At 33.7% G+C, this 26,139-nt stretch overlaps 1 protein-coding gene across 1 annotated transcript in view; it reads left to right on the forward strand.

Moving 5' to 3' along the window:
* BCKDHB (branched chain keto acid dehydrogenase E1 subunit beta) overlaps positions 1-26,139 on the forward strand; it is a 178,489-nt gene that overhangs the window by 109,822 nt on the left and 42,528 nt on the right. Inside the window, exon 9 of the mRNA XM_037520002.2 lies at positions 19,527-19,613. Within this exon, the coding sequence (XP_037375899.1) occupies positions 19,527-19,613 (87 nt within the window). The remainder of the gene's footprint in view (positions 1-19,526; positions 19,614-26,139) is intronic.

Here is a 26,139-nt window from a genome sequence, read left to right on the forward strand (position 1 = left end):
TTTCTGTTTACAATGTTGCAACATCAGCAGATGCTTAGTTCTCTCATATATAATTTTTTAAGGTTATAATAGGGAGTTGTCGTTAAATCTCAGCTCTAACCCACAAAATCACTTTGAACAGAAGCTGCAGACAGATTATTGATTAAGTTATTGAACACTTTGCTGATAAATAAAAATCAGTGGTAATTTTATCATATGAATATTTTAAAGCTAATAAAGGCAGAGAGATTATGAATTGACACAGAGTAGCCACTCCATTTTATTCCACAGTAATAGCTAAGTTCTAGAATGCTCACTTAATGCTGGTATTATGTTAGTTTTACATAATTACTAAATTTAAGCATCCTGACAATACTTAGGTGAGTAATATTACTACTTGCATTTTATAGAAGAAGATGAAGCTCAAGGTAAGCAACTTGTTCATGTTCATGGAATTAGTGCGCAGCAGAGCAGTAGAGCTAGAGTTGATCTGAGCCATCCAAGTCCACAGTCTGAGCTGAAGCTGCATTTTTAAATAACCAGAACTACCCTCCAATACCACTGGAGCATTCTTGTCTATAACAAATGAAGTGGTAAATTGAGTGGCTTCTGGAGAAGTTGAAATCCAATGTTATTAACATCATTAAAAATTTTTTTTCTCAATAGCATTTACTGAATAAGACTGTGTCATGCCTTGAATGTGATTACAAAAAATTAGGAATGTCCCTTAATTCTCTAATCACAGACATTTTGCTTGTAAAACCACATATTGACAGGGCTACGGGTCACAAGTTATTTGAGCAACTTTTCTAAACTTAAATTTTCTGAAAGGAAACTGAGAAAAAATTTAAATTGTTTCTTAAAAAGCATTGAATGACTGAAGCTAAAAGAGAGCTATGTGCTTTGTATAAAACGAGGGTAGTCGGTGATCATCTTTGATGGTTGCTTATCCTGAGAGAATGCTTAATATTTGAAATATTCTCAATCTAATTTGTTAACATTGAAACTTTTGCAAAGAATAGTAATATGTAAATCTAAGAGACACTAAAAGAATAAGAGGTACTGAAAGTAAAATAAATATTAGGTATAAAAAATGTAATCATGCAGTTAAAACCTGTCACACTATTTAAACCAAAGCCATTTAGATATGTTTGTAAAGTCCCTTAGTGTCTAGACTTTCTTGTCCTTTTTCTTCCTCACCTTCCACATGTCAGAATTGTGAACATCACCAGGACCATTGTCATCCTCATCGCTGTTCTTTCCATCCATTTCCTCCTGACATCAGTACTGCAGCATATCAGTACTTTAAATGCAAACAGAAAAAACTTACTCAGGCATTGTTAAGCAAAGGAGCAGTGTATTTGGAGGATGTTGTATAGTTTTTAATCTGAGTACAAGCTGAAGCATCAGGCCTTTTAAAACTGTGCCAAGACACTCTGATGCACTTAGAGTGGTTTTGGATGGGAGTAGAGACTGACTCCTCAGTACAAGGTCAGTGGGGTGGGTCTTGGGACCATTACTTTCAAACCTGAGCAGTCTAGTACATAACACCATAGATCTTATTTGTGTGTGAGACTTAAAAATGGCTGGGAAGTACCATAATAGAACAGGAGAGAGAGAGAGAGCAAACCCAGGCATGGAGGAAGATTATAGGAAGTAGTGGGTGGAAGTAGTGTCACCTTTTAGGTGAATGAAATTTTGACCTTGTGCAAATGCTGTTTATTGTACATCAGCTTTTAGGGGTTTTATTAGCTTTACTATGGGGCTCATTTCTTGGACAAAAGAATGCGGGGTGGCTCTGAGTGATAGCACCTCCAGCATGTCATCTTGTGGGGAATGATAAACTTCCAAAGAGGAGGATAGTACCATAAATAGCAACATGTCATGCATGTTACTTTACTCTGCATAAGAATAATCTTTCTCTTGATAGTTTTATCATGGGTGATCTTTGGCCTAAAATCTATGGCTAAGTGTCCAGTGTTTTTTTTTTTTTTCTGAATATTATCTAATTTATATAATGAACCTTGATGAAAGAAGATTTTCAACCATAGTTTATTTTTTAGCCCTGGAGGAAAATATAGTAAGTTTTAGCTTTCATAGATTACTAATTCTCTGAAATATATTTTTAAAATATGAATTAAGTTGATTAAGTTATCCTTAGGTAACAATTCTTAAGTAATTTTTGTGCTGAAATAGTTATTACAGCATAGTTCTCTAGGTCGTTGTGTCAGTGTTAGTGGTTTAGATTCAGACATTTGCAACGTGCTTATAGGGCCATTGAGTACAGGCCACTAGAACACTTTTTAGCTTTTTATAATTAACTCTAAGAATGAAAACTTCTCTGATATTATAATATTGAATATGGTATATTTTTTATCTGTTACTGTTTTATCCTAATATATCTCCACTCTTTTATTGCACCTGTTATTCTTTTCTCACATGTCTCATGTCTTTTTAAATTAGATTCTTTTTGAGAATTGATTTTTCTCTTCCGATTCTATTATAAAGTGTAATTGCAAAGTAATGTGATTGGTTTTTATTTTTTATCAATTAATTGTAAAGATAATTCCAAAAGAAAAGTTCTAAAAAATGTGTTAACCCAAAAGCATTATAGTTAGAATAACAGTATCTTTAGGTAAGAATTTTGAAAAGCAACGTTTAAAAATGAATCTGGTTATATTATATTGCAGGTTATATATATATATATATATATATATATATATATATATATACACACACACACACACACATATATATGTATTTTTTTCTCTATGATTTTAAATTGCATTCAATACTTTTAGTTTCAAGACTGAGCCCCAGTGCTGTTTGTATTGATTTTGTAACTTACTATTTTTGCTGACTATTCCTTGCATCTCCATTACCTGCAGCATGGAAAAGAGAAAAATGCCATGTATAATTCTTTATGAGAACTATATCATTGTAATTGTTATTATTTTTCTCAATCTATTAAGTCACCACCTGCAGTTTTCCAAAAACTAATCTTCCTTGTGATGATTTCATATTTCATATTTCTTTTCTTTCAATTGACCATGACTTCTATATTTCTGCATTTAGAAACCATTTGGTACTAATTTCTCAAATACTTTAATTTCTAGAAAATAAAGGGTAAAAGTTCAGATCACAAAGAGTTCATCACTAAAGACCCTGATGTTACTGCATAGCATGCAGTGGGTAGAAACTAAATATGGAGAAATCAGTTAGTTTTCCTTGTTGTAGGATTGTATAACAAGAAGTATTTTACCACTGTCTTATAGCACACAGGCCAAATATTAGAACAAAAGATTCTCCTACTGCTATTATCACTTAGATATTACAAAGATTTCAAGCACTCTGTGCCAGAAGTTAATGGAAGAGACCAATATATATTTTCTATTACTTCACACCCACAAAGTTTGGAAATTTCTATAACCTACCTGTCTTTAATCGAGAAACTATTCATTTCCCTTTGGGCCATTAGATTGCCAGCACATAAAGAGCTTAAGTCAATAAAATTCAAAGTTGGCAGAAATGATTATTAGTCTTGAACTTCCTCCTTTAATGTCACTTTCATATATGTTTCTATACATTTGTAATGTGCATGTGTGTACGTATATGTATATAAACCTATATTTATGTGTGTGTGTGTGTGTAAAGGTGTTTTATTAAGGAAACTTTGATTTAAATATACAAAATCACCAATTTTTGTAAAGAGTTTTTACAGTTTAGTTTTTTACTTGTAAGAAAACAGTCTTGTGATAGTTTCTTCCCATGTTTGACTGAATAGCACTTTTTTTTTCTGTGCTCTCCAGCACTGTGCTCACTACACTGATTTCTCTGGGAAATCAGGGAGCTCCTTATTTTTGGCTTCAGTTGTTCTTTCTAAATTAAATTCACTGTGGTTGGCATCTTTTGTTGGCTTAAACTTTTCAGATAGTATATATAACTGTTAATAATATTTAGCCATGATAAATGTAGTTGTTTAATAGAACATTTTTGTGTTTACAGCAATATGGTTTGAAACAGAGACTTCTAATTAGACAATTACTGACTGGCAGGAGAGGATGTTTTCAAATTCGTGTTCTTATGGTGGACAATTTTTAGCCTAAAATCTAGTAGTTTCTTGATGCAATTTTTACTTCTATAGTTATTTACAAATGTGAATACTGATATCCTTAAGAATAAATTTCAGAGAAAGAAGGATCAATAATGTGTAATCTTATACATGAACTCTAAAAACTCAACTCAGGAAAGAGTATATTGTTTGTTGCCAAGGGTGGGAAGCCACTGTAAGTGTTGGCTGAGTGGATGAAGGTGGTCACAGGGTACAAACTCCCAGTTATAAGGTTATATGATGGAGATGTAGTGAAACTTGTAATATTTTATACTAGGGTTACTTCAAAAAATTAAAAAGAAGCAACCAAAACCAAAGTTTCTACTGTCTTGAGGCTTATATTCTTACCCTAGGACTGGTAGAGTGCTTTGGTTTAAAATCCTAGTTTCTTGTCAATTTTTTTTTTTGTTTGTATAAAAGGTATAAAGGTTGGCTGAGTGGGTCACTTTCCTGATTTTCTAAGTTCCAAATCACTGGAAATCCTCATTCCCACTCACCCCTTACATATCGAATCATATTGTTGTTTTTTTTTCCTGTCTCTCTATTTTGTGTCAATTTAATTATCTTTAGACAAGCTAAAGAACCTACATGAAAAAGAAAAGATTTTCTCTCTCACTATAAGCTTTTATGAGTATCTCCTTTCATTTTATTAAGTATAAATTCCTAGCTTTTATGAATTTACTCAATCTTTGCTCTGATTTGAAAAAAGGCCATTAAAAGAATACTGTGCTTACGTTAGATGTTATGAATATAAATGAATGAAAAGCTAGGGTGCTGGGAAAAGAAGAGCTATGCTGGACTGCTAGGTAAGCTACACTGTGATAAGGATGGAAACATGGACACAGGACAATCTCACTACTTCATCCTTAAAACATAAGCTGGTCTGCACTATATAGGGTTTTAAGAGATGAGCTGGGCTATGCCACACTCTGTAAAGGAATGACAAAAGACATTTGGTTTGAGATGGGAATGTCTCTCTGCATGTCTGAAGAAGTCTGCCTGGACAAGAAGGAACAGGTTATCTGAATAGAAAACACTGCAGGTCTATAGAGAAGGTGTCTGCCGGTGTCAGATAAGAAAAGGGAGTATTAAATAATGTTAGTGATAGCTCTAGTTTCAAATAAATAATCATGAGTTTGTGTTAAAAAGAAAAAATCCTAGTTTCTCTTTAATCTCTCTCTCTCCTCTTCCCCCCCTCCCCCTCTTCCTCTCCCTCTCTCTCCCCTCCCTGTCCTCCCTGATACAAACCTGCATACCCACCATCAAAATATATATATGATGTGTGCACACACAGTACTTTGTGTGTGTGTGTGTTTACACACATAGATGTTTTTATAATAAAATCTTTAAATCTAGGAATTCTTTATATACAACAAAATGCACATTTTAAGGATTTGAATTTGCCTTTAAATTTTTGCTTAATGTTCTGGTTTTATACTATGTCTGTCCTCCACAGTAATTTGCTAACAGACTTTTTTGCCTTTGTCTTATTTGAATGAAACAAACCAGACGGGCTGATGAGGCAGTATTTCTGCCTAGTAGTCCAGAAGTGTTCATAGATATGAGGCAGGCTCACTTTGCCTCAGCGCTTTGTCAGCTTTATCTAGTCCAGTAGCCTGAGGAGAAAAGGTCACCAAACTAAACTAGGGATTCATAATTTCAGGGACTTTTGGAGCTTGAAGTCATTTTAACATTCATTTTTTTAACTCAGAGATAATCAATAGAGTTCTGATTACAAGAAGAGAATGCACATTGACTTGACACTTCCTTCCTTGGTTAGTAGGATACCAGAGAAAATATTCAACAAAAATTTGTTGTCTTTCTTTAAAAAAGTCAACCTTGTAAACATATTTTTATCACTATACTGTAGTTCTTTGGAATAAAAAAGTTCAGAGACAACAAACAATGATTTCTGTCTACCACTTTTACGCTATTTAGCACATGCTGACAACATGTTATGCCTTGCTTTTTGGGTGGGATTTAAAGATAGGTCTGGGGTGCAGCACAAGGGGCAGATGACTTGGATCCTCAACAAGAACTAGCAGAGAGTGAGGATCTGCCTTTTCCCAGCCCAGTGTTCCTGGTTTGAACGTTATCCCTACCTAGCTCTCCTCATAAGTAGAGTAGACAACCTGGGGTAGTGTGAATGTTTATTCCATGATGAGGAGCAACTGTTTTCAGCATTAGTACATCTATCACTGAAGTTCAATTTGACACATGAAACTGTAAACCATGTTCTTCAACTTCCTGCTATAACTGTTTGGGTCATGATTCTCTTCCACATGACACTTCAGAACTTTCTCCCAAGTTAGAACTAATCAGATGGATGTCATTATGCTTCCAGTTTTGGCTCAGTTTATTGAATGTGCTTTTTTTCCAATATATCAGCATTGCTGTAAGATGTCCTAGGAATGCTAGCTTATGATCAGAGTAACTAGAACTGTATTACAAGAACGAAGATCTTTAACCTTTGTTAGGTCAGATCCTCTTCTATTTTTGGCAACCTTTCTCTTGTGGCCTCCTGAGCACAAAACTTTGCTTATTATATGGTGCCTATGAAAACACAAGCAAAATGAGTGCCTTCTAGGGGCCAGGCCTGTCATATATGGAATCAGATTTTCTCATCGTACCCTTGGAAGTAGGTTATATGATACCCAAATCTCATATAAAATCCTAGGCTCAGAGAAGTTACTTAAATTAAATAGAAATGGTAAATAGAAAGGATAGATTTTATTTTCAATCAGAGCCTTTTTTGCCAGCCCCCCCCCAGGCTGAAGCCCATGTGCATTTTATGGATTACAATGCCTATATTTCAGAACAGATGCATATTTTTCAAAAGATGGGAATGTATGCTAGACATACATTCAAATACTATGTTATTTGAGAACTGGAGAGATCATTGCATAAAAATGTTTTTTTCAAAATAGATGCCAGCTCCCTGACATTGTGTTCTGCCTGAGTTCTTGTGATTTTAAAAAGTGATTCCTTAATCATTTGGTATTTAAGATAGTACACATATATCTATTAGTATTATTAATCTCACTGCTTAATTTTATTCAAAGAACTGGTCTTTGACATTTTTGCAATGGAATACTGGACCCTTAATGGCTTCAGCTGCTGAGAATCTGCGGATTTATGTCTTCAATGCCCTTCTCCAGCCACCCCTTCCTCCCCAGTGCCTTGTCAGTGATCAGGGTAGCTCTTTGTTCCAGGCCAGTTACAATATTATGGCTTCAGTTTCAGTCATGCAGAGCCAGCCATGTTTCAATTTCAGAATTATGGTTGGCTGCCTGGTGTAAGGTGATATGCTCTGGCATTGTGAAGCTGTGGGGCCGGGAAGCAATAACATTGACGGTTACATTAATATTGCACCCTTATGTAGGTTTCCTGGTTTCATTAGAAGCTGTGGTTTAAAATACATGAGCTTCCAATAGTGTAGATTAAAAAAAGTGTGAAAACAGGTATGTCTGTAAACTAAAGCACATATTTTATGCCATGCTTTTTTTTATAGTAAATGTGAGATGATTGTTTTTCTTAAGATAGAGATCTATCAACAATTTCCTATATGTTTTTCAGGACTATAGGTTGTCAAAAAAATAACAAAACCCTAGCTCGTTTCCCTTAATTTATTGGAAATAATCATAAATTAATCTCCTTCAGAACTAACAGCAAAGTATATAATAGATTAAACATCAAACTATGTACTTAATGGAAATGTACTTATAGTAAAGGCCAAAACCAATGGTAATAATTTTTATTATAATAAACATTAATTTTTAATCTAGTTAATATGTGCTAAGCAGGGGGTTGAAAACTTCTAAGCGGGTGGCCATAGTGGTGGTGAAGTGATAAATACCCACCTTCTGTGCCCATATTGTCACTCTGAGGAGAACCACATAGGCTTATCCCCATGAGTTTGATCTTTGGATTTCCCAGCACTTCTCCAGTGTGGATCCTGAAATAAGCCTAATTATTTCCATTGTGCTGCTTTCATTTTCTTCCTCTACTTTAAAATGTTCATCATGGCTTCTGTTCTTCCTCTTCACCTGTTCCCTGTGGCTCAGACAGATACACTAGCTTCCCGTATCTCTGTCTGCTGAGGTCTGGCACACTCACAAAAATGTTGGTGAAAATTGGCAATTTGCATTTTCAAAACTGGTGATGGTGGAGGTGGCGTGTGAAAGATAGTGGGGGTTATGAAAAATTCTATAGGTTTTCTTTTATGTAAAGGAATCTTCTAGAAATTTATAGTTTTCTATAATTACTTTGACTTCCTTTAATCAATAAAAAAATATATCTCATCTAGGAGGTATCCTGGTGAGGACTTGAAGGTAAGTTACCATTAGGCTTCGGGAATACAGCATGTTACCAAGTATGTTGTGGGAAGGGCTTCAGAGCTACTTTTTTTCTGGTACATTTAAATTTTCAAATGCTGGAATTGTCTACTTGTGATGTCATTTTGGAACATAGGCAGAAATACTGAAAACCTACACATTATCTTGGATAGCTTGTTGTTTTTCTGGGTTTTAAAAACATGTAGCGAAGAAACAGCTTGAATGTCTTTCTTTTGAAAATATGGATCTGCTCTGCTAAATGTACTATTCAATGAAATGATGTTTATGGTGGTAAATATCCGCAAAATGTTTGGGAAGGCCAGAATGGAAGGTTGCCTAATTCAGTGTATAATTTTGTGGGTAAAGATAACATGGCAGAAAGTGCATTTTAACATTTGAAAAAAAAAAAAAAGTATCATTTCATCAGAAGGATGTTTCCTTAAAGTATAGGTTGCAAGCTCTTCGGTAGATTCCTGCCTGGAGACATATTTTGCTTGACTTTCACTGTTAAAAAAGTTTTGCCTACCTAAGTCAGCAGACACTGTATTCTCTGGTTGTCTGTGTTAACCTGCCCTTGCTGCCTTGGTTGCTTTCTTTGTTTTTTTTTTAAGATTTATTTATTTATGCATGCAAGAACTGGGGTACAGACCAGAGGTGTGAGGGGTGAGAGGATTCACCAGGGACAGAGTGGGGAACAGAACAGACAGATTGACTGAAATACACTGCTGAGTGGAGCAGCAGGCGAGTCAGGAGAGGTCTGCTGCACCATGTGGGTAGCTCCCCAGCTGGGGATCAAACTGGTGCTGTAGTGGCTGTGGATAGCTTCATAGGTTGTGTCTTAACCCCTTGCACCTCCAAGGAGGCCCTGCCTTGGTTACTTTCTTTCATTTTCGGGGCCCCAAAATTTTGATCTTGTGCCCCTTTCTAGAGGAAAGCTATTTGTAGAGACAGTCTCTGATTTTTGTGCCTTATCTTTTAAGTTGTCAGACTGGAAAGAGGAAGCTCCTGTCTTCCTTTCACCTTCTTGGGTCTTCTTGGTTGCAGCCCCATTTCTGGGACCAGCAGGCCTCAAGTTGTTGGGTGTCTAAGGGGAGATGACAGCTCAGGGGAAACTTCCTCACTGCCATGCTGTATCCAGGGAAAGAGATGCCTTGCTTTTCTGTCTGCTTGTTTCTTGACCCTGCATATATATATTTTTTGGCACTCAGGGTAGAGGCCATTTTTTCCACTCTTAAGTCTGCTTAATATATTGGGTTGGTGGAAGTATTAGGGGAAGGTACCCAGACATCTGGATCTGTTACCACTGTGAGTATTAGTTTTATTAAGATAGTTTTAGTTCCATGTGAGATTTTTAGGTCTCATTGTATACTTTTTCATCTAGCCCTATAGTGTCCTAAGAATTTTTGTCCTGTGTCTTTTAGGCTCCTTCTGTATTCTCCTGAGAATGAATAGCAATTGTTTTAACACTTTCTTCTGAATCTTTAGCTGCTCATTTTCAGAAGAATGCTTTTCCTTTGAATGATCAGGATGATTTTCAGCATTCCCCCAATAGGTTCTGTATTTTACTCTGTTTTGTTTACTCATTTTAACTTTCTTATTTACCATATACATTATTTTAGGTAAGTCCCATTTTTTGTTGTTTAATGGGCCCAACTTTATTTTTTTTCTCCTTGTCAATAAAAAAATTACAGGCTAGAGAATTGTAAATCAAGCAGGAATGAGTTATTGATATTGTGTGTGTTTACAAGGAAAACAAAATTTTGTTCCCTGAAAAAAGATAGTACAGAAATCTAATAGATTTTTTTACTATTGAATTTATTTTGGGGCAGTTATAATTGTGTCTTCTCACTAATTTTCTGTTAGCAATGCACATTTTTAGTATAATTTTTGACCTTGAGATTTTTATATCTCTTTGTTGCTTTACCTTTTCTATCAAAATAATCAATGAATATTTTGTAGACAAATATTACTATTTCTCCTAAAGGTATTCTTTTCTTGAATTCACCTGTGACATAATAGCTTTTAACCATCATCTTGATTTTATGAGAGCATGAAATACATATACTTTATTTCTCTCTTATGCCATCTTGGAGATATATATATACATATATATATATGTATATATATATATACTCAAAAATATGTGTATAATTTTCATTAAAATGTTATTTCTATAACGCTTTTTTTGAGTCATACCAATAAGATTTTAAACCTTACCCATGTCTATGAGTTTTGTTTCATAATGAACTAAAAATCCATTTACTCCAACAGAATTGGATCATTCTTTAGAAAATAAAAGCATTTATCCATGGTGATGCACAAATGTAGCAGTGTTTATATTTTTGATCATCCCTTAGAGAAAAATATTACCTTGGTAGACAACCAGCTGGCTTTAAGGAAAATTGTACTCCATATATGTGCTTAAAACAACAGTGTAAAATGTAGCTGGCTGACAAACTTGGTTTTCACTACGGTCGCTCTCTTATTACTCATGCTATGCTGGGAGCATTAGAGATGATGTCAGCTTCTACCCTTTAGAACCCTTATGAGGGCCAGACGTAGTATTTCCCTCTGTTGTCAACACTTGAGAAAAATTTGCCAAATGGAGACCTATGAGTAGAAAAAAAAAGAGTAGTTGTTGTTAGTTTTAAGAAGAGAAAAATTCATCTTTTTTTCAAGGCTATTTAAGAAAATACTTCTGGAGTTGGATTTTAATGCTACTTTTTTGCTTTTCCTTGTTATTTATTATAATTTAAAGCAATCTTTAATTCTTTCTTGTGTATGCTTTGTCCTAGGATATCATGTCAGTCTATATCACCATCCTTTACAAACCTGAGTTAACTCATCTTTGTTTCCCCAGTATTGGCACATGTGAATAGCTCAAGAAATTGTTTTTGACATGAACTGGTGCCCTTTGGAACTTATACAACATGAAAAGTCAGTTGGGGAATTGTATATAAAAATAGGATGATAATGATTTTCTGCTGGGTACCAATGATCCAAGCTTCCTATGGCATCATTCTGTCTCTTAATGACTGGCAGAATATGAAGCAAAAATGTGAGAGGAGGCTCACAGAATTCTACATGCGTAACTAGACTCCTTTGTTTATTTGGGAAGCTATTACCATTAATAATTCTGAATTATTAATTAATGATAAATTATTCTTTGGATTAATAATTGCATTAATTCTTTGTAATTCTGATGAGCTGGTTTATCTTTGAAAGTTTTTCAGGGAGAAATGCTGCCTTGGCTAATGAATCTGGTAAAGGATCTGTGTGACATTAGTGATTGTAGGAAAAAGTGTCTTTGTGTCAATTTCAGATTAGAGGGTGGTGAGGAAATACCCAATGTGATGCTGTTTCAGGACAGAGAATGTGGGAAACAGTTATTTTGTTATATATTTTTCCATGTAGAATATCACATTCTGAGAAGATTTAAATTCTAACTAAAAAAAGGGAACTTAAGAAATTAGATATATTTTTAAAACACTATTTTGTGTTAACAAGAAAAATCAAACAACCTGGCTAAAATCCTTAAGCAAGAGATTAAAATATTATTTATCATTCAACATCACTAAATTATTAGAGAACTACAAATCAAAGCCACCGTGAAATACTGCTACACATTCATGAAGAGGTCTTCTAAAAACAAAACAAAAATGAACAACCCAAACAAGTATTGGTGAGGTAAGGATGGATGTAAAGAAATTAGAAGCCCTGTTGTGGAAACCAGGTATGGCTCCTCCTCAAGAAATTAAACATAGGAGTACCACCTGATCCAGCAATTTCAATTCCGGATGCATATCCAAAAGCTGTGAAAAAAGAAGCTGAAGCAGATATTTGGACACCTGCATTCATAGCAGCATTATTCCACCAAAATGTGAAAGTAACCCGTGGCCTAGAGATGAATAGATTAACATGTGATGCATTCACAAAATGGACTATTATTTAGCCTTAAGAAAGGAAATTTTGACATGCTATGACATAATGATTCTTGATGACATTATGCTAAGGGAAATAAATCAGTCACCAAAAGACAAATATTGTATGATTCTACTTTGATTTTCCTAGAGACAGAAAGTAGCATGATGGTTGTCAGGGATGGGGGTGGTAGTGGAAAGGATGAGGAGTTACTATTTAATGAAAAAAGAGTTAAGTTAAAGAAGATGGAAAAGTTCTGGAGGTATATGGTAGTGATGGTTGTATGACTTTGTAAACGTGCTACAGAAATGTGCACTGAAAAATGGTAAAACAAACCAGTGAAGCTCTGTATGGATTTTTCAGGCAGCCTATAATATAACCGACATGCAATCTAAGTAAGAGTTATCTGTGATCTGTCAGCCCCTTCCCCAAACACACACTATGTATCTAACACCATGGTAACTAGAATGAAGGTAAACTGACTGAATTAATGAATAATAAATTTGTGGAATTGTACTGCTAGTGGCCTTCACTGTTGGGTCTGTTTCTAGATTTGCCAAGTCTTGTGTAGTACCTGTTGTACTCGTGCATTTTCTTTTATGAGGAGAACAGAAGCACAATTATAGTAGGGTTTTATGACATCCTTCTGAATGCTTCCTGCCATTGGAAACTCCAAAGAAGAAGCCTGGAGGAGCTCAGAATGGTTCTCAAAGTAGTAGATGTACAAGATACAACACCCTGAATGTATTTCTACAACATAATTTAGATTTCTAAAAGTCCCTCTTAAGAGATATCTAAAATTATGTATCAAGGAGAATAACAGTGTGAATACACAAATGGCATGTTGTTATTTATTCCTTTCATAAAAATATGGATAGAGTTGAAGTGGTGCTTGGGTACAAGCTTATGGAAATGTTTCAAACCTTCCCTAAAAATGATAGAACAGTGATAAAGAAACAAAAACAATCTGAGAAGTCACATCAATCTTTGAAAAATTGTTGATGCCTAGAGTCATTAGCTTGGTATAGTGTTTAAGCTAACAGGGAAAATGAGAAAAAGAAAGTTAAGACAGCTTTATTCACTATTTATCCATGTTTAACTAAATACTTAATAAATGTCCATCAGTTCAGTACAGTACTTTTATCATCATAGTGCTGTACCTTTTGTCAATAGAAAAGTGTATATTCACTACAAAGCAAAGGAAAGGAAGTATTCTTTGTGCTTCTGTATTTGTTACAATAACACATTTTAAAATGATGTATATAAGAACAGGAACATGTTTGGTGCTGTTAACATCTCATACTAAAATTAATTTGAAATAGAGAAAATAGGGGCAGAGAGTTGGTTTGTTAGTTCTTTATCATAATTAAAATAATGATTAGAGATTAGTTTGGGGGACTTACCTTTCAATGTCTTTGATAGCATCATTAGTTACTCCTAAGAGCTTAAAGGCATCAGAAAATTGGAGGCTTGTTAGTGATTCATTTAAAACACTGTGTCTACATGTTTTTAAAATAAAATCAACATTAAGAACATTTATTGAATATTCACACTCACAACCATATGTTAAGTATTGTGGTTAGGTACATAATACTTGATACTATCTGAGTTTTGTTTAGAATATGCTGGGAAAGATAGTATAGAAATATACAAACTCCTATGAAAATGGATATTCCCCAAAACAGACACTGAAAGACATTTAGATACTTTCGTACTGTTTTAATAATATATGCGTGCCCCCAAATACTAAAGCAAGCATAATTTGTTTATTTAAATGCATATACTGTGTTCTAAAGTAGACACAAATATAAGTGACACAGATTCCGCATCTTCAAATTTTTAATGTTGGGTGTGGTTGCAAAGGGTTGGATTCTAAGCAGTAACATAGAGTTATCCTATGAGCAGAATTTTCAGTGTTCCTAAGAGGGTCAGCAGTGAGTGCTGTCTTGACCCTAGTACTTGACTCTTGCCCTTGCACCCTGGTTTTAGATTTCATAGAATATTGGTGCTTTGTTGGCTGCTCAAACTCTACTAGGAAATGGATGCTAGCAGGTATCTTATAAGAAAAAGGAGGAAAATGGTACCATGGGATTTAAAATAAGGGAAACCTAGCTCACTGGGGGGTTTTGGGAGGAGGGTTGTATCAAATGAGTCTTTAGGGATTGATAGAGTGCCTGCTAGTTTGGAGAAGGAAATCAGAGAAGGCAAAGCACGGGACACATTCACAGAGTGAATGTAGCCAGTGTCCTGATCTGACTGGAGACTCCAGGGAAAGAAGCTGGGAAGGCAAGGTTGCTGAACAGAAACATGTTGGTCTGGCATGTTTTGAAGTAACTTTCAGAAAGATCTTCACTTTTAATTTTTGCAAAAGTGATTTTTCCTAAGCTCCTCAAGTGTTTCAGCTCTGACGATATAAATAATTTAGACAAGAATGAACCAATGACCGCTTCTACGATTTTCCCAACCAGTTCATGCCTGTGTTGGTAATATTTGCTCAATCTTGTCCTGTCGACTCTGTTTAATTCTCTTTGTACTCTGCTTGCTTGCTGCCTTACCTCTTTTTTCCACTTGGGTGATAAAGCTCTGAGAATTTAGTTTTGCTCAGTTTACACTATTTTCCTACAATACCAAAATATGTGTAACCCCATCACTGATAGCTTTGCCAAAAGGGACTTTTCCAAACTTTCTCTGGAGTTCATGACTGATCTTTCTCTTTCAACATTGGTATTTCTCTAGCGAATATCAGCCTGTGGTCTGATTGTGTTGAAGGTCATCCTAATTAATAATCGTTGCTAGGCATATATTAATGTGTTTGTTAGTTTGTGATTCACTGTGGTGTTATTCTGGCTAAGTTTTCAAATGGACTACTAGACAAGAAAACATTTTGAAAATTTACTTCATTTGCAGTGAAATTTGAAGCTAATTAAAACTTTGCTCTTAATGGTATTAGATTGTGCAAGTATTGATTAATATGTTCTTGATTAGCAAAAGACAAGTATATGATTTTGTCATGAGTTCTGCTTATATGTATTTATATATAGATGAGGGTCTTTTGATTTTGAAAGAAAATAATAAAGTGCAACCTTGATGTTGCTTCTGTTTTTCATTAGCTTTAAATTCAAGTAGAAAATGTTAAAAGGGCTATAAAATGCCTATTGAAAGTGTTATTCTCCTTATCTTATCAGAAAAGGCTGCTGAAGTTCCTGTTGGTCAGGTTGAATTGCTCCATAGGGAGAAAATCTTGCTATAGATTTTGAGTAAGAAATAAAATATATGTACTTTTTTTGCTTTTTGAATGTCAGTGTCGTATGTTCAGGCATATGGAAGCTTAATGGTCTAGCTGTCTGTTTCATTTTCTCTTGGAATGACAGCTTAACAGTTTTCCCGGTTGGGTTGTGTTAAAATCTTTAAACACTAGATTCACTAAAACATATGTCCAATGTTTAGGCAGCCAAAGTCTCCGCAGTCATTTTAATGGACTATAACTTAGCAGCTCCATTACCACAGATAACTTGTTCTTAAAGCTACATTAAAATATCCTCAATTTGGAGTCTGTTATTTTATATTTAAATTGTTCTGGGACTCGCTGAATGTGTTTTCTTTCACTATCTTAAAAGTGGATTTTGCTAAGAAAGCAATAGCTAAAAAAACAAGGACATGCTTAAGACAGCTAGATTATTTAACTTAAATAAGAACATATTTAATTTTCTAATGAACTTTTCTTGAGTGCCTTTCATATTCAGAGTATTGTGCTAGGCATCCTGCATAGGTAATCGAATTTGTGGCCCTGGCTAATGATGTGTGGGTAGAAGGTAGACAATGGGGAAAAGTCACCGAGTGGCTAAAGCAGGAGCTAAGTATCTTCAGAGTACCCTTGGAACAGGGCTGTTGTGACCTCTCTGTTTGCAGTGTCCTGTGTTTAGTGTTGATATTTCCATAGTTCTCTTGTGATACAATGTTGCTGATGCTTTGGACAGGAGGATGACTAATTGAAATAGTGGCAAAGTGAGATTACGTAAGAGAAATCCAGGGTAAACCAGTGTCAACTAACTCTGCAGCCACAGTTTTACTCCTAGTCTTTTGGCATTGTCTAAGTTCTCTTGACCAATTTTCTGGCACCCTTGAAGGGATAGTGCTTTTGTTGTGGTAGAAGGCACAGTCCTCATCTCCCATTGCTCAGCTTTTTCTGCTGCCATTCATCATCACTAACTCACTGGTGCTCCATTTGCCTTAAGCCAGAATCCCGGAGCAGGACATAATGGTGAAAAGATGAAGAAGCAGATACTGGAAAAGTCCAGTATCTTTGAAAAAGATCAGATCTTTCCTAGCTTTGATAGGTTCAGCTTTCATATTAAAAAGTTGCTTAAACTATAATTATTTTTCAAGTGGAGAATAACCTTTATCTCAGAAGACTTGAAAACCTAAAAAATATTTCTCTGAAAGTTAACAACATTCAAAACATTATTAACATATTTATCTATTTACTTTAAAAGGGTTAACAGCTGTGGAACAGTAACATGGAAAACATGTTACTTTTTACCCTGTATGCTAAAATGCTAAATTTTCCTAGAGAAATTTTATCATTGCACCTAAATATTTGAAAATTAAATGCTTATTACAGTTGACAAAAATATGTAATTTAATCAGAAAATCTTATTAAATCATGAAGTAACACTTCCAATTGTGTAGACCTGAAACTATCTCCTTAAAATATTAACTAAGTGTAAGTGATTTTCAAAAGTGTAAGAAAGAACAAATCTTCAGAAATTTTATTAAATTAAAATATGAATGATTAAAAGCACATTCTAAGTTGGTTTGTAATATAACTTAGAAAATCATGAAGCTACATTTAAAAACTCAATCTTTAATAGTGTATGCTGATTCTTTGATGATATGACTTTGAAAATACCAGTATTATAAATTGTGGCATTTTTTGAAGTTTTGATGTAAGTTTATGTTATACATTTTAATAAATTTCATATATCAGAGATGATTTTAAGAAGCAAAATGAAAGTTAGATGATTTATAATTTTTTTGAGATTATGATTGCACCATAATATGTATTTGTTACCTTCAGCACTAACCTGAGGTCTTTCCTTTTATTTTTTATTGTTTAGACTACTCTCAATAATATAAAAGTAGTTTTTAATTACAATGGAAAACAAAATTCACCTCCTCACAATTTCACTGTCACTCCTCAGAAGGAACAAGTTTTGATAGTTTGGAAGGAATCCTTCGAGATTATTATTACATGCTGGAGATATATATATATATATATACACACACACACACACACACACACACACATATATATATATCTGTTTATTGGTGGTTATTTTTCATGAAATGAAATTATATTGTTTAGCAATTTCTTATTTTACCACTTAACTTTCATGGGCATTATTTCATGTCCTCAGTGTTTTACACAGCTGCATAATACTTTTCTGTGTTGATGTACTTTGGTTTATTAGGAATTTCTCCTGTTGAAGTACACTCAAGTCTCTTTCATCTGCTTACAAATCATGTTGCATGTACTACAAGGATTGGAAGTATTTCACCTGGGCACCTCTGTGCTTAATTTCCCTACTATACTCTGCAGGTGACAGGAAGCCTAGACAGTCTGCCTTGGTTGCTTGCTGGCCTTCAGGGATCATTCCAAAGTTTTCATTTTAATTTGGATAGACCTCAACTCAGATAAAGGCACCAATTCTGTTGTGTGGGATTTTAGGTAATGGCAGCATTTTTATAGAGGTCTCTCATTTCTACATAGTAGTGAATTAATTTGGATGGATTTCGGTTATGTCAACCTTAGACACTTAAGTTGGCTGAGTTCTGGATTTCAGAGCTCTAAGAAAGGTCTGATTGTCAAATTTGTTGTTTTAATTGGTGATCCTTAAAATCAGCACATCTTTTAGAGAATGTTTTGAAAATGCATTTGTTTCTGAATGATGGTGGGATATTTTTGTCTCTTTATATTCTAACAACTTGCATTGAATTTGAATTGTGACTTTGATAAGTCACATAATTAATCAGTTATAAAATCTAACTATCAATATCCCACAGTCAGCATTTATTGGGGGTATGAATGGTATTTATAAAGGTGTTCATAAAATTTTATGTTTTTCCATCACTATTTACATAGCAGATTCAGTAACTTATTTTTGTCATGGCTACAGGCAATATCTTGGAGTTAAATGTCTGCTAACTAAAACTGCTACATACTTTTAAAATTCTAAACTCTAATTGCTTAGAGTGAAAAGATCTTAATTTATATGCATATTTTTGTTTCAAAGAGTTTATTTTACATTTGTGAAAAAGTAATATAGAATTTAAGGAAGGCAATATCAAAATATTAGAGATACTGAGAAGAAATTGCCTGTTTGGTAATATGGTAGTTGTTCAACATAGTTTGTGTAGTTATTCGTTGTTGATTTTAATTTTTTTTTTACCTCCAAACACAGCTGGTGTCCTACTGTGATATCATAGCTATACTTTTTTTGATTTTGATTTATTATTGTACATATATCATGTAAAATGTAAACCATCACACTGAGACAGTATTGAGAATACATCCTTATGGTATATAATGTTTTCTGTGTCAGAATATAATTGCTAGCTAGATTTCAGTGCATGTGAATTGATCAATGACAGTTAAATTCCATTTATTTTTACAATGATTTCTTACTAATAGGTTTCCTTGAATATGTGGTAGCTTGAGCTTTTTCTTTCCTGGCAATGTTACATGCTGTTTATGTGTTTCCTTTCTCTACAAATCAATATTTCTAAGACTGCTCATTTATATGTAGATATACCCTAAAGTGAAGCCAAAAAGCAGTTATTCAAGTAACATGAAGAAAGACAATTAAAATATAACATACAATAATCTAGTTTAAAACCCAAAGACATTTTATAATGGAAATGTGGTTTTAAAGATATACGTAGAAATACAAATCTCATTTTTCTTTTATATTAGAATTATAAGATACATTGAAAAAAAAATTTACAGTGCAAAAGTCAAGTCGATGCTAGTTGAAAGGGAATTGTAACTTTTTTGGCATAAAATAGAATCACTAATTTTTATATTAGGAATTGAATTTAAATAATTTTTATTTGATCAAAGCTGCCATCATATACTCTAAATATGTATTCTCTCCAACATCATGCTTCCTTTTCTTTTTTAGTCTGTGATCAAAACAGGGCGACTCCTAATCAGTCACGAGGCTCCCTTGACAGGCGGCTTTGCATCGGAGATCAGCTCTACAGTTCAGGTAGAGTAACATTTTGGCACTGATTTTAGCATTTGTGCAATTGCAAATATTTATTCCATGATGAAAATCGTTTATCACAATATATGAAAATATGCACTTTTTGAAAATGCATATTTTCCATTTGACTCCAATGCCCTTCAGTCAGTGATCTAAATTATATTTTCTAACAAAGAAATCCTAAAATTATAAAAACTGAGAAATTATTTATAGAAAGAAGAAAATTTTCAATGGGTTAATAAATTACTGTTATATTTGCTGGATAACAGGAAAAGAAAATTTTTTTAAAATTGAATTTGATTTTTCTATTTTAATAAAATTGTTATGAAATTGGTTACAAAATTGTTTGATCTTTGGTTTTTATGACTTTCACCTTATAAAAAATAATGCTGCCAAAATTCTAATTTAAATTCAATATAATTTATAAATAACCTCAGTTTTATTAGTTGAACTCATAATTATATTGTGTTGTGCTATTGGCAATACTTTAGAAATGGCTTAAAAATTTGTTTTTTAAGGTATTAAGTAAGAAGATGTGTCTCAGGAGAAAAATCCTTTCAACCTCTTTATGAAAGTTAATGTTAATACTGAATTAGCACTTTTATCAGAGATATGAATAAGATGATTTTAAATGAGTTTCATTTCTCTTAATTTCTAAAATTAAACATTAACTATTTTTAAAGTAACTGAATTTTAAAATCAGAATATCTTTGTAGTTTGCAAATATTTACTTCTTTTTACTTGTGTTAAAATCCATTGTTAAGGTATGTAAGTTGAGAATTCCTTTGAGTATATGGTTTAAAAAGTTGATATAACCTCATGGAATGAATAATGATAAGTTTTAATATTTAAGCTTTAACCAATAAACAACAATTTCTTTCAATAAAATGTCTTGAAGTGTGAATTGACTTTATAATTTTAAATTAGATGAAACAAATTCTGTCTGCTGTCTGAGAAAAACCTGACCTATACCAAAAGTGTACCTTTTTTTATAGAGCAGTGTTTTGTCATCCTGAGTGATTGTGATTTAATTTACCCAGTTTAAAAAAAGTTCGTGGAAGGTCCAAGACTGAGATGGGAGTCTTGAGTAAGCATTGAGTGTGTACATAAGTATTCTTTACTTAAAGCCCCATGAGGGGAAGATAGAAATTTGGTTCATTATAAAATGCTCTGTTTTTTCATGTTAAAATCGTTCAACCAACTAACCACCAAAATGAAAAAAAGGCTATAATGTAAAATTTGTAGAGGGATCTCCATTTGATATTTTGGGGAATTAGAATTTGGATTTATTAATATGAGATTAAACTTGAAAATGTTCATGTTTTGCTTAATTCAGATTTTATTTGTACACGTGTAAAATGTGGGACTTTAATTTTAATAAAATATAATCAAGTATCCCCAAATATTTACCTTTCCCCTTTTATGTATTGGTAAGGGAGGGAACATAAAAAAGAAAGCTAGACACGTTGAGAGTTTCTTTCTTTCTTTGGGTGTGGGAGTAATATTTGCATATAAATTAGGATACTCTGAGTAATACAATCTACTTTTCAGTAATTGTTTCATGTATATGTTCAACTAAATGTAATTACTATACAGGGCATTTTATTTAGGACGGCTTCTTTCCCTGTGATAAGTGAAACCTATATCAATTACCACTTCCTTAAGTAGGGGGTGAAGTTGTTTTCACCAGGTGAAATAACTCCTATTTCTTTATGTGATTTTGTTATGTATACTTTGTAAGGTTAAAAAACATAAAATAGGGTTTAGATGTTGAAAACCAGTTTTCTGTAATGTCAGAAAAAGGTGCACAGAGAACTTTCCATTGTTGTCTCAGAAAAGAAGTTTGAAATTATGGATGGCAATGATTGGTGTCTGAGAATTGCTGATTAAAATTTGAGTTAGTCTTACTGTATCAACGAAGGAAAATTTTATGAGAAAGTGAAGGTAACATACAAAAATCTGCTTTACAAATACTGTTTTGTGAAGGTAACTGGTAACTCTAAAAATCGTGGTTAAACTTAAAAAAAAAGACTTTAAAATAATATTTTAAGAAAATGATTAGCAACAAAACTGCTGTTTCTTAAATACATTCGAATCTGAGAGCATCATTTTCTGTATTCCTAAAATTTTAAATTATTACCCATATTAAAATACTAATGAGAATACATTACTATAAAGAGTATTTTAAGTTTGTGTTGGTATTATTAGATAGAAAAATTATATCATGTTATATAAAATATTAAGTAAAGGAATATCAAGTAAAGGAATTTAGTTTTGCTAAGTTTGGGAAGTATTTCCAGCATTCCTTTTAAGGTTATTTTTAGTTACATGTATAAAATATAAAAAGAATGCATGTAAAATGTATTTACATTTTATGTATATAACTTCCTGGTGCTTGGCAGATGACTCTTTCATCATACAAGAAGTTTAGTGTCCACATTTTAAGTTTGTGCATGACTACTGCTTGTATTTCATAAAGTCATTTACTTTTTTAAAAAAATATTCACTGTTACAGTTATTTTGAAGTAATGTTAAACTCACAAAAGTGATTATGAGGCTACTTCATAGTGATTAAGCATCATTTTTTTTTTACTAATATTTATCAATAATTTCTTTGTAATGTTTATACAAATACTTAACAGAAATAAAAACTGATGTATGAATGTGAGAACTGCTTTGCATTCCTATTGGATTTAATTTGGAAGTTAATTGGGGAGCAGGAAAAATCGAGGTCTCCCTATGGGGAGATTTCTTGGTCGGTCATCCAAAGCTTCACTGTCTCTTCTCATCTAATTTTACATTCTCATCTGTTCTCACTTTGGGGTGAGGGAACTGTTTCCTTCTTTTATTTAACATAAACCCCAAACTTGGAGGTGGGCTTCTTTAAGGGAGTTACACATTCCATTGTGTACCCCATTGTGGAAAAGTGCAGACAACACAGTTTAGGGAATTCATGACCTCATGTGTAGTTTAAGCAGATTTCATTGCTTCAAAAAGTCATGTGAATTAATTTTATGTGATATTTGTATTTCTTAGTTCCATGAAACCATGGCTTAAAAAGAAAAATCTTTACTGTGCAAAAAATGTCTTAACTTCATCCATTTTAATATTTCCCCAAATTAATTTATACATGCAATATTTAAAATCGGCATTGCTCATTTAAATATTAAGACCAAATAATTTGTGGCATTTTAGGAGCTTTAAATAGCATATTTTTGTAAATGAACCTTTATTATTAATTTCTAACACATTCTCATAATGATGAAATAAAATAAATCTTGACTGTGATAGATTGGTGATAATAAAAATGTGGCTTTTTTTTTCTGGATTCAGTGCTTAATAAGAGGGCCAAAAATTTTAGGGATTGTGGTTGGCTTAAAGATTTGATTTTTTTTTTTTAACATATGGAAGCAATAAATCTGCAACAAAGAGTCCAACTGGAGAGGATGGTTAAGTTTCCACACCATTGTTCCATCCTTTCTGTGCGGTCTGTTTTCCTAGAATAAGAATTCAGAAATTGTGCATACCTATATATATATATATATATTAAGATAATCAGATTCTAATAATTTGAGAGGATTTTTATAGGGTTTACACAAATTATTGTGTGGAAGAAAACTTTCATAATTTTTAAATAAAGGATTTCAAGTAATGGATGTAGAAAGCTTTAAACAGAAGGATTCTTTTCTTATAAACTTATTACTAGCAAATTTTCAAGTTCTGTTTAAAAACATCAATCTGAAGAAGAGAGAAAAGGTCCTAAGTAGTCGAGTTTTCACTATTGTTGAAAATATGTGTAATTAAAATTATCTTGTTGATAAATTAAGAATCATCAGAGAAAACTATCAGGGTAGTAATTTGATGAATAGTTTACTGCATTTGTATTATCTTTTTTTTTTAACCATGATGAAGAGCATTTGTTGATAACAACAGATATGGCAATCAGGAAAAGTGTACTTTGTGCTAAAATCTACTTTAATAGAGCTAGAGCATCAGAAAAGCCATTTAACATGTGTTCTTAGATAGAATAGCCTTTATAAAACAGAATTTTGCTCTGAATCCATTTAGCATGTTCAGTAAAAAACTTCTGTGGTTATAGATAAAAATCAAAGACTGAATCTTTCCAAGCATGCATCATGGGTGAATCCATTGGTTTGTAGTTAAACCCACATTACCCATCCTCCTCCTTGCCTCACCATACCTTGTTGCCTTCAGCCCTTCAGCACCTCCCCTCCCCTCCCTTCCCCTCCCCTCCCCTCCCCTCCTCCTCCCCCTCTCCTCCCCCACCCCTCCCCCCTCCCCTCCCCTCCCCTCCTCCTCCCCCTCCCCTCCCCTCCTCCTCCTCCCCCTCCCCCCCTTAATGTAAATGTGGCCAACCTACAACCATCAGCCTCCTGGTCTACCTTCCACTTTTCCTGTGCAGTCTCAACCATTTACATTTGTATTCTTCAAATCTTCAAAGTTTGCTCTGCCTTTTAAGCATCAAACTCAAAATTACTACTTCATGCTAATTTTGGTAGTGATAAGAAATTTATATGACCAAAAGTTTATGTGGAAGGATTTTAACATGAGCTGCTGAGAAAGGTAGCATCAGCATGTGGACATCTGCCAGTTTATAGAAATCAGTTTAATCTCAAAGTGAACTTTCTCCTCAATTCTTTCTGGACCTTTTATTTTCTGACTTTTCTAGCCTCTCATAGCTTATTATCATTATCCATTATTTTCTTAAAACACACATCACATTTTGTCCCTCCTCTGTTTGAAAACCCTCATTAGATCTTTTATCTATTGAAGTAAAATCTTTGTCAGTATTCAAGATCCTTATCTGCTCAAAACAATGATCCTAGTGTTATTTCTTACCTCATTTTATGATTCCAAGATGCAGACCACACTGACCTACTGATCATTTCCTGAATGATAGTTAATTAACTATTGCAATCAACTTTTTTTGAGTATTGTAAGGACAGCCTTAATTAGGGTATTTTATTTTTAAAAATAGAGTTGTAGGTTCTTGTTTAAGAGTTTAGTAGAAGAAATAAATGCATTGGAAGATAAATATTCAGATCACTATGGAATTATAAAATATTTGCTCACTTAGATGGGATAGCTGAGTTAGCATTTTTAGAGTGAGTATGAACCTAGGGGTGAAGATTGGTAGGAATTCCAGGCAAAAGAACAAAATAAATGAGGAATTTGAAAAGACATTTGCTATTCTATGGGTTAAAGTGCTTGGTATGGTTGAAGAGTTGCATGTGAAGATCAACACAGAAAAGTATTAGGTCTGAAAGTATCTTATATTCTATACATATGCATATGAATTTACACATGATTCATATGCTGATATGCTATGTAAATTAGTTTTTGTATAGAGAAAATAGATATGAACTTAGAGTTGACTCACATTCTAGTTCTCCTATGTTTTAAAAATATGTCTTATAATACTCTTAATAAATAGGAAGTAGGGCTTCCCTCATGGTGCAAGGGGTTAAGACCCAATCTATGAAACTATCTGCAGCCACTGCAGCACAAGTTCGATCCCCTGGCCGACCAGGGAGCAACCCACATGGTGCAGCAGACCTCTCCCGACTTACCCAAGGCTCCCCTTAGCAGTGTATTTCAATCGATCTGCCTGTCCTGCTCCCCACTCTGTCTCTGGTGAATTCTCTCACCCCCTACACCTCTGGCCTGTACCCCAGTTCTTGTATACATAAATAAATAAATCTTAAAAAAAGGAAGTAGAAGCACAAACTACAGTGGTTACAGTTATTATTTAAGACAAAAAAAGTATAATTGAATGGATTTTTAAGTAAGAGATCAACACAGAGAGGTTTACAATTTAGAAAAAAATCTGTTTGCAATGGAGAAAAATGGGGTAGGAAGTCAAAAAGATTAATTAAGAAACTATTGAGTAACTTAGATGAGAGATTTAGGATCTTCTCAATCCAGGTCTTGGGTGTAGAGTTGCAGGGAGAGATGAATTTTAGAGCGAAAGGACAAAGCATCAGGAAGAAAGATTTCCTATTGACTAGGTGGAGTGGGGCAGGGATTGAATTGGATAATGGAGAGCAGAAAGGGGTCCAAGAATAAGACTTAGTTTGGTTTCTAGGTTGGCTGAGTTTTGAATGAATGAATACATTTTTGACTTGGGGAATATCACTGGAAGACCAGCTAAACACATCTTTTGTGGAAGATGATGAATTCATTTTAGACTTATAGAATTTGATGGGGGGGGGAGGATGAAAGTGTATATCTGCAATTCAGAAAAAGCTACAGTGTGGGAAAAGATTAAGGAATCATCATCTTAGGGTGATGACTGAGGTCATGGGTATGGTTATGATCCCACACACGAAAAGGTAGTCAGAAGAGGGGAATATTTCTATAGAAGTAGCCACTGGGTAAACCAACATTTAAGAGTTAAAGTAGGAGAGCTGTAAACGAGGCTGAGATAGAGTCACCAGTGAGAAGAAGCAAGAAGGAGAGATCCCAACAGAATACAAGTAAGAGTTTCACCATAGCATATATGACCAAC

Source organism: Talpa occidentalis, unplaced genomic scaffold (genome assembly GCF_014898055.3).
Source record: "Talpa occidentalis isolate TD23 unplaced genomic scaffold, MPIMG_talOcc4v2.1 talOcc4.2, whole genome shotgun sequence".
Classification (NCBI taxonomy): domain Eukaryota; kingdom Metazoa; phylum Chordata; class Mammalia; order Eulipotyphla; family Talpidae; genus Talpa; species Talpa occidentalis.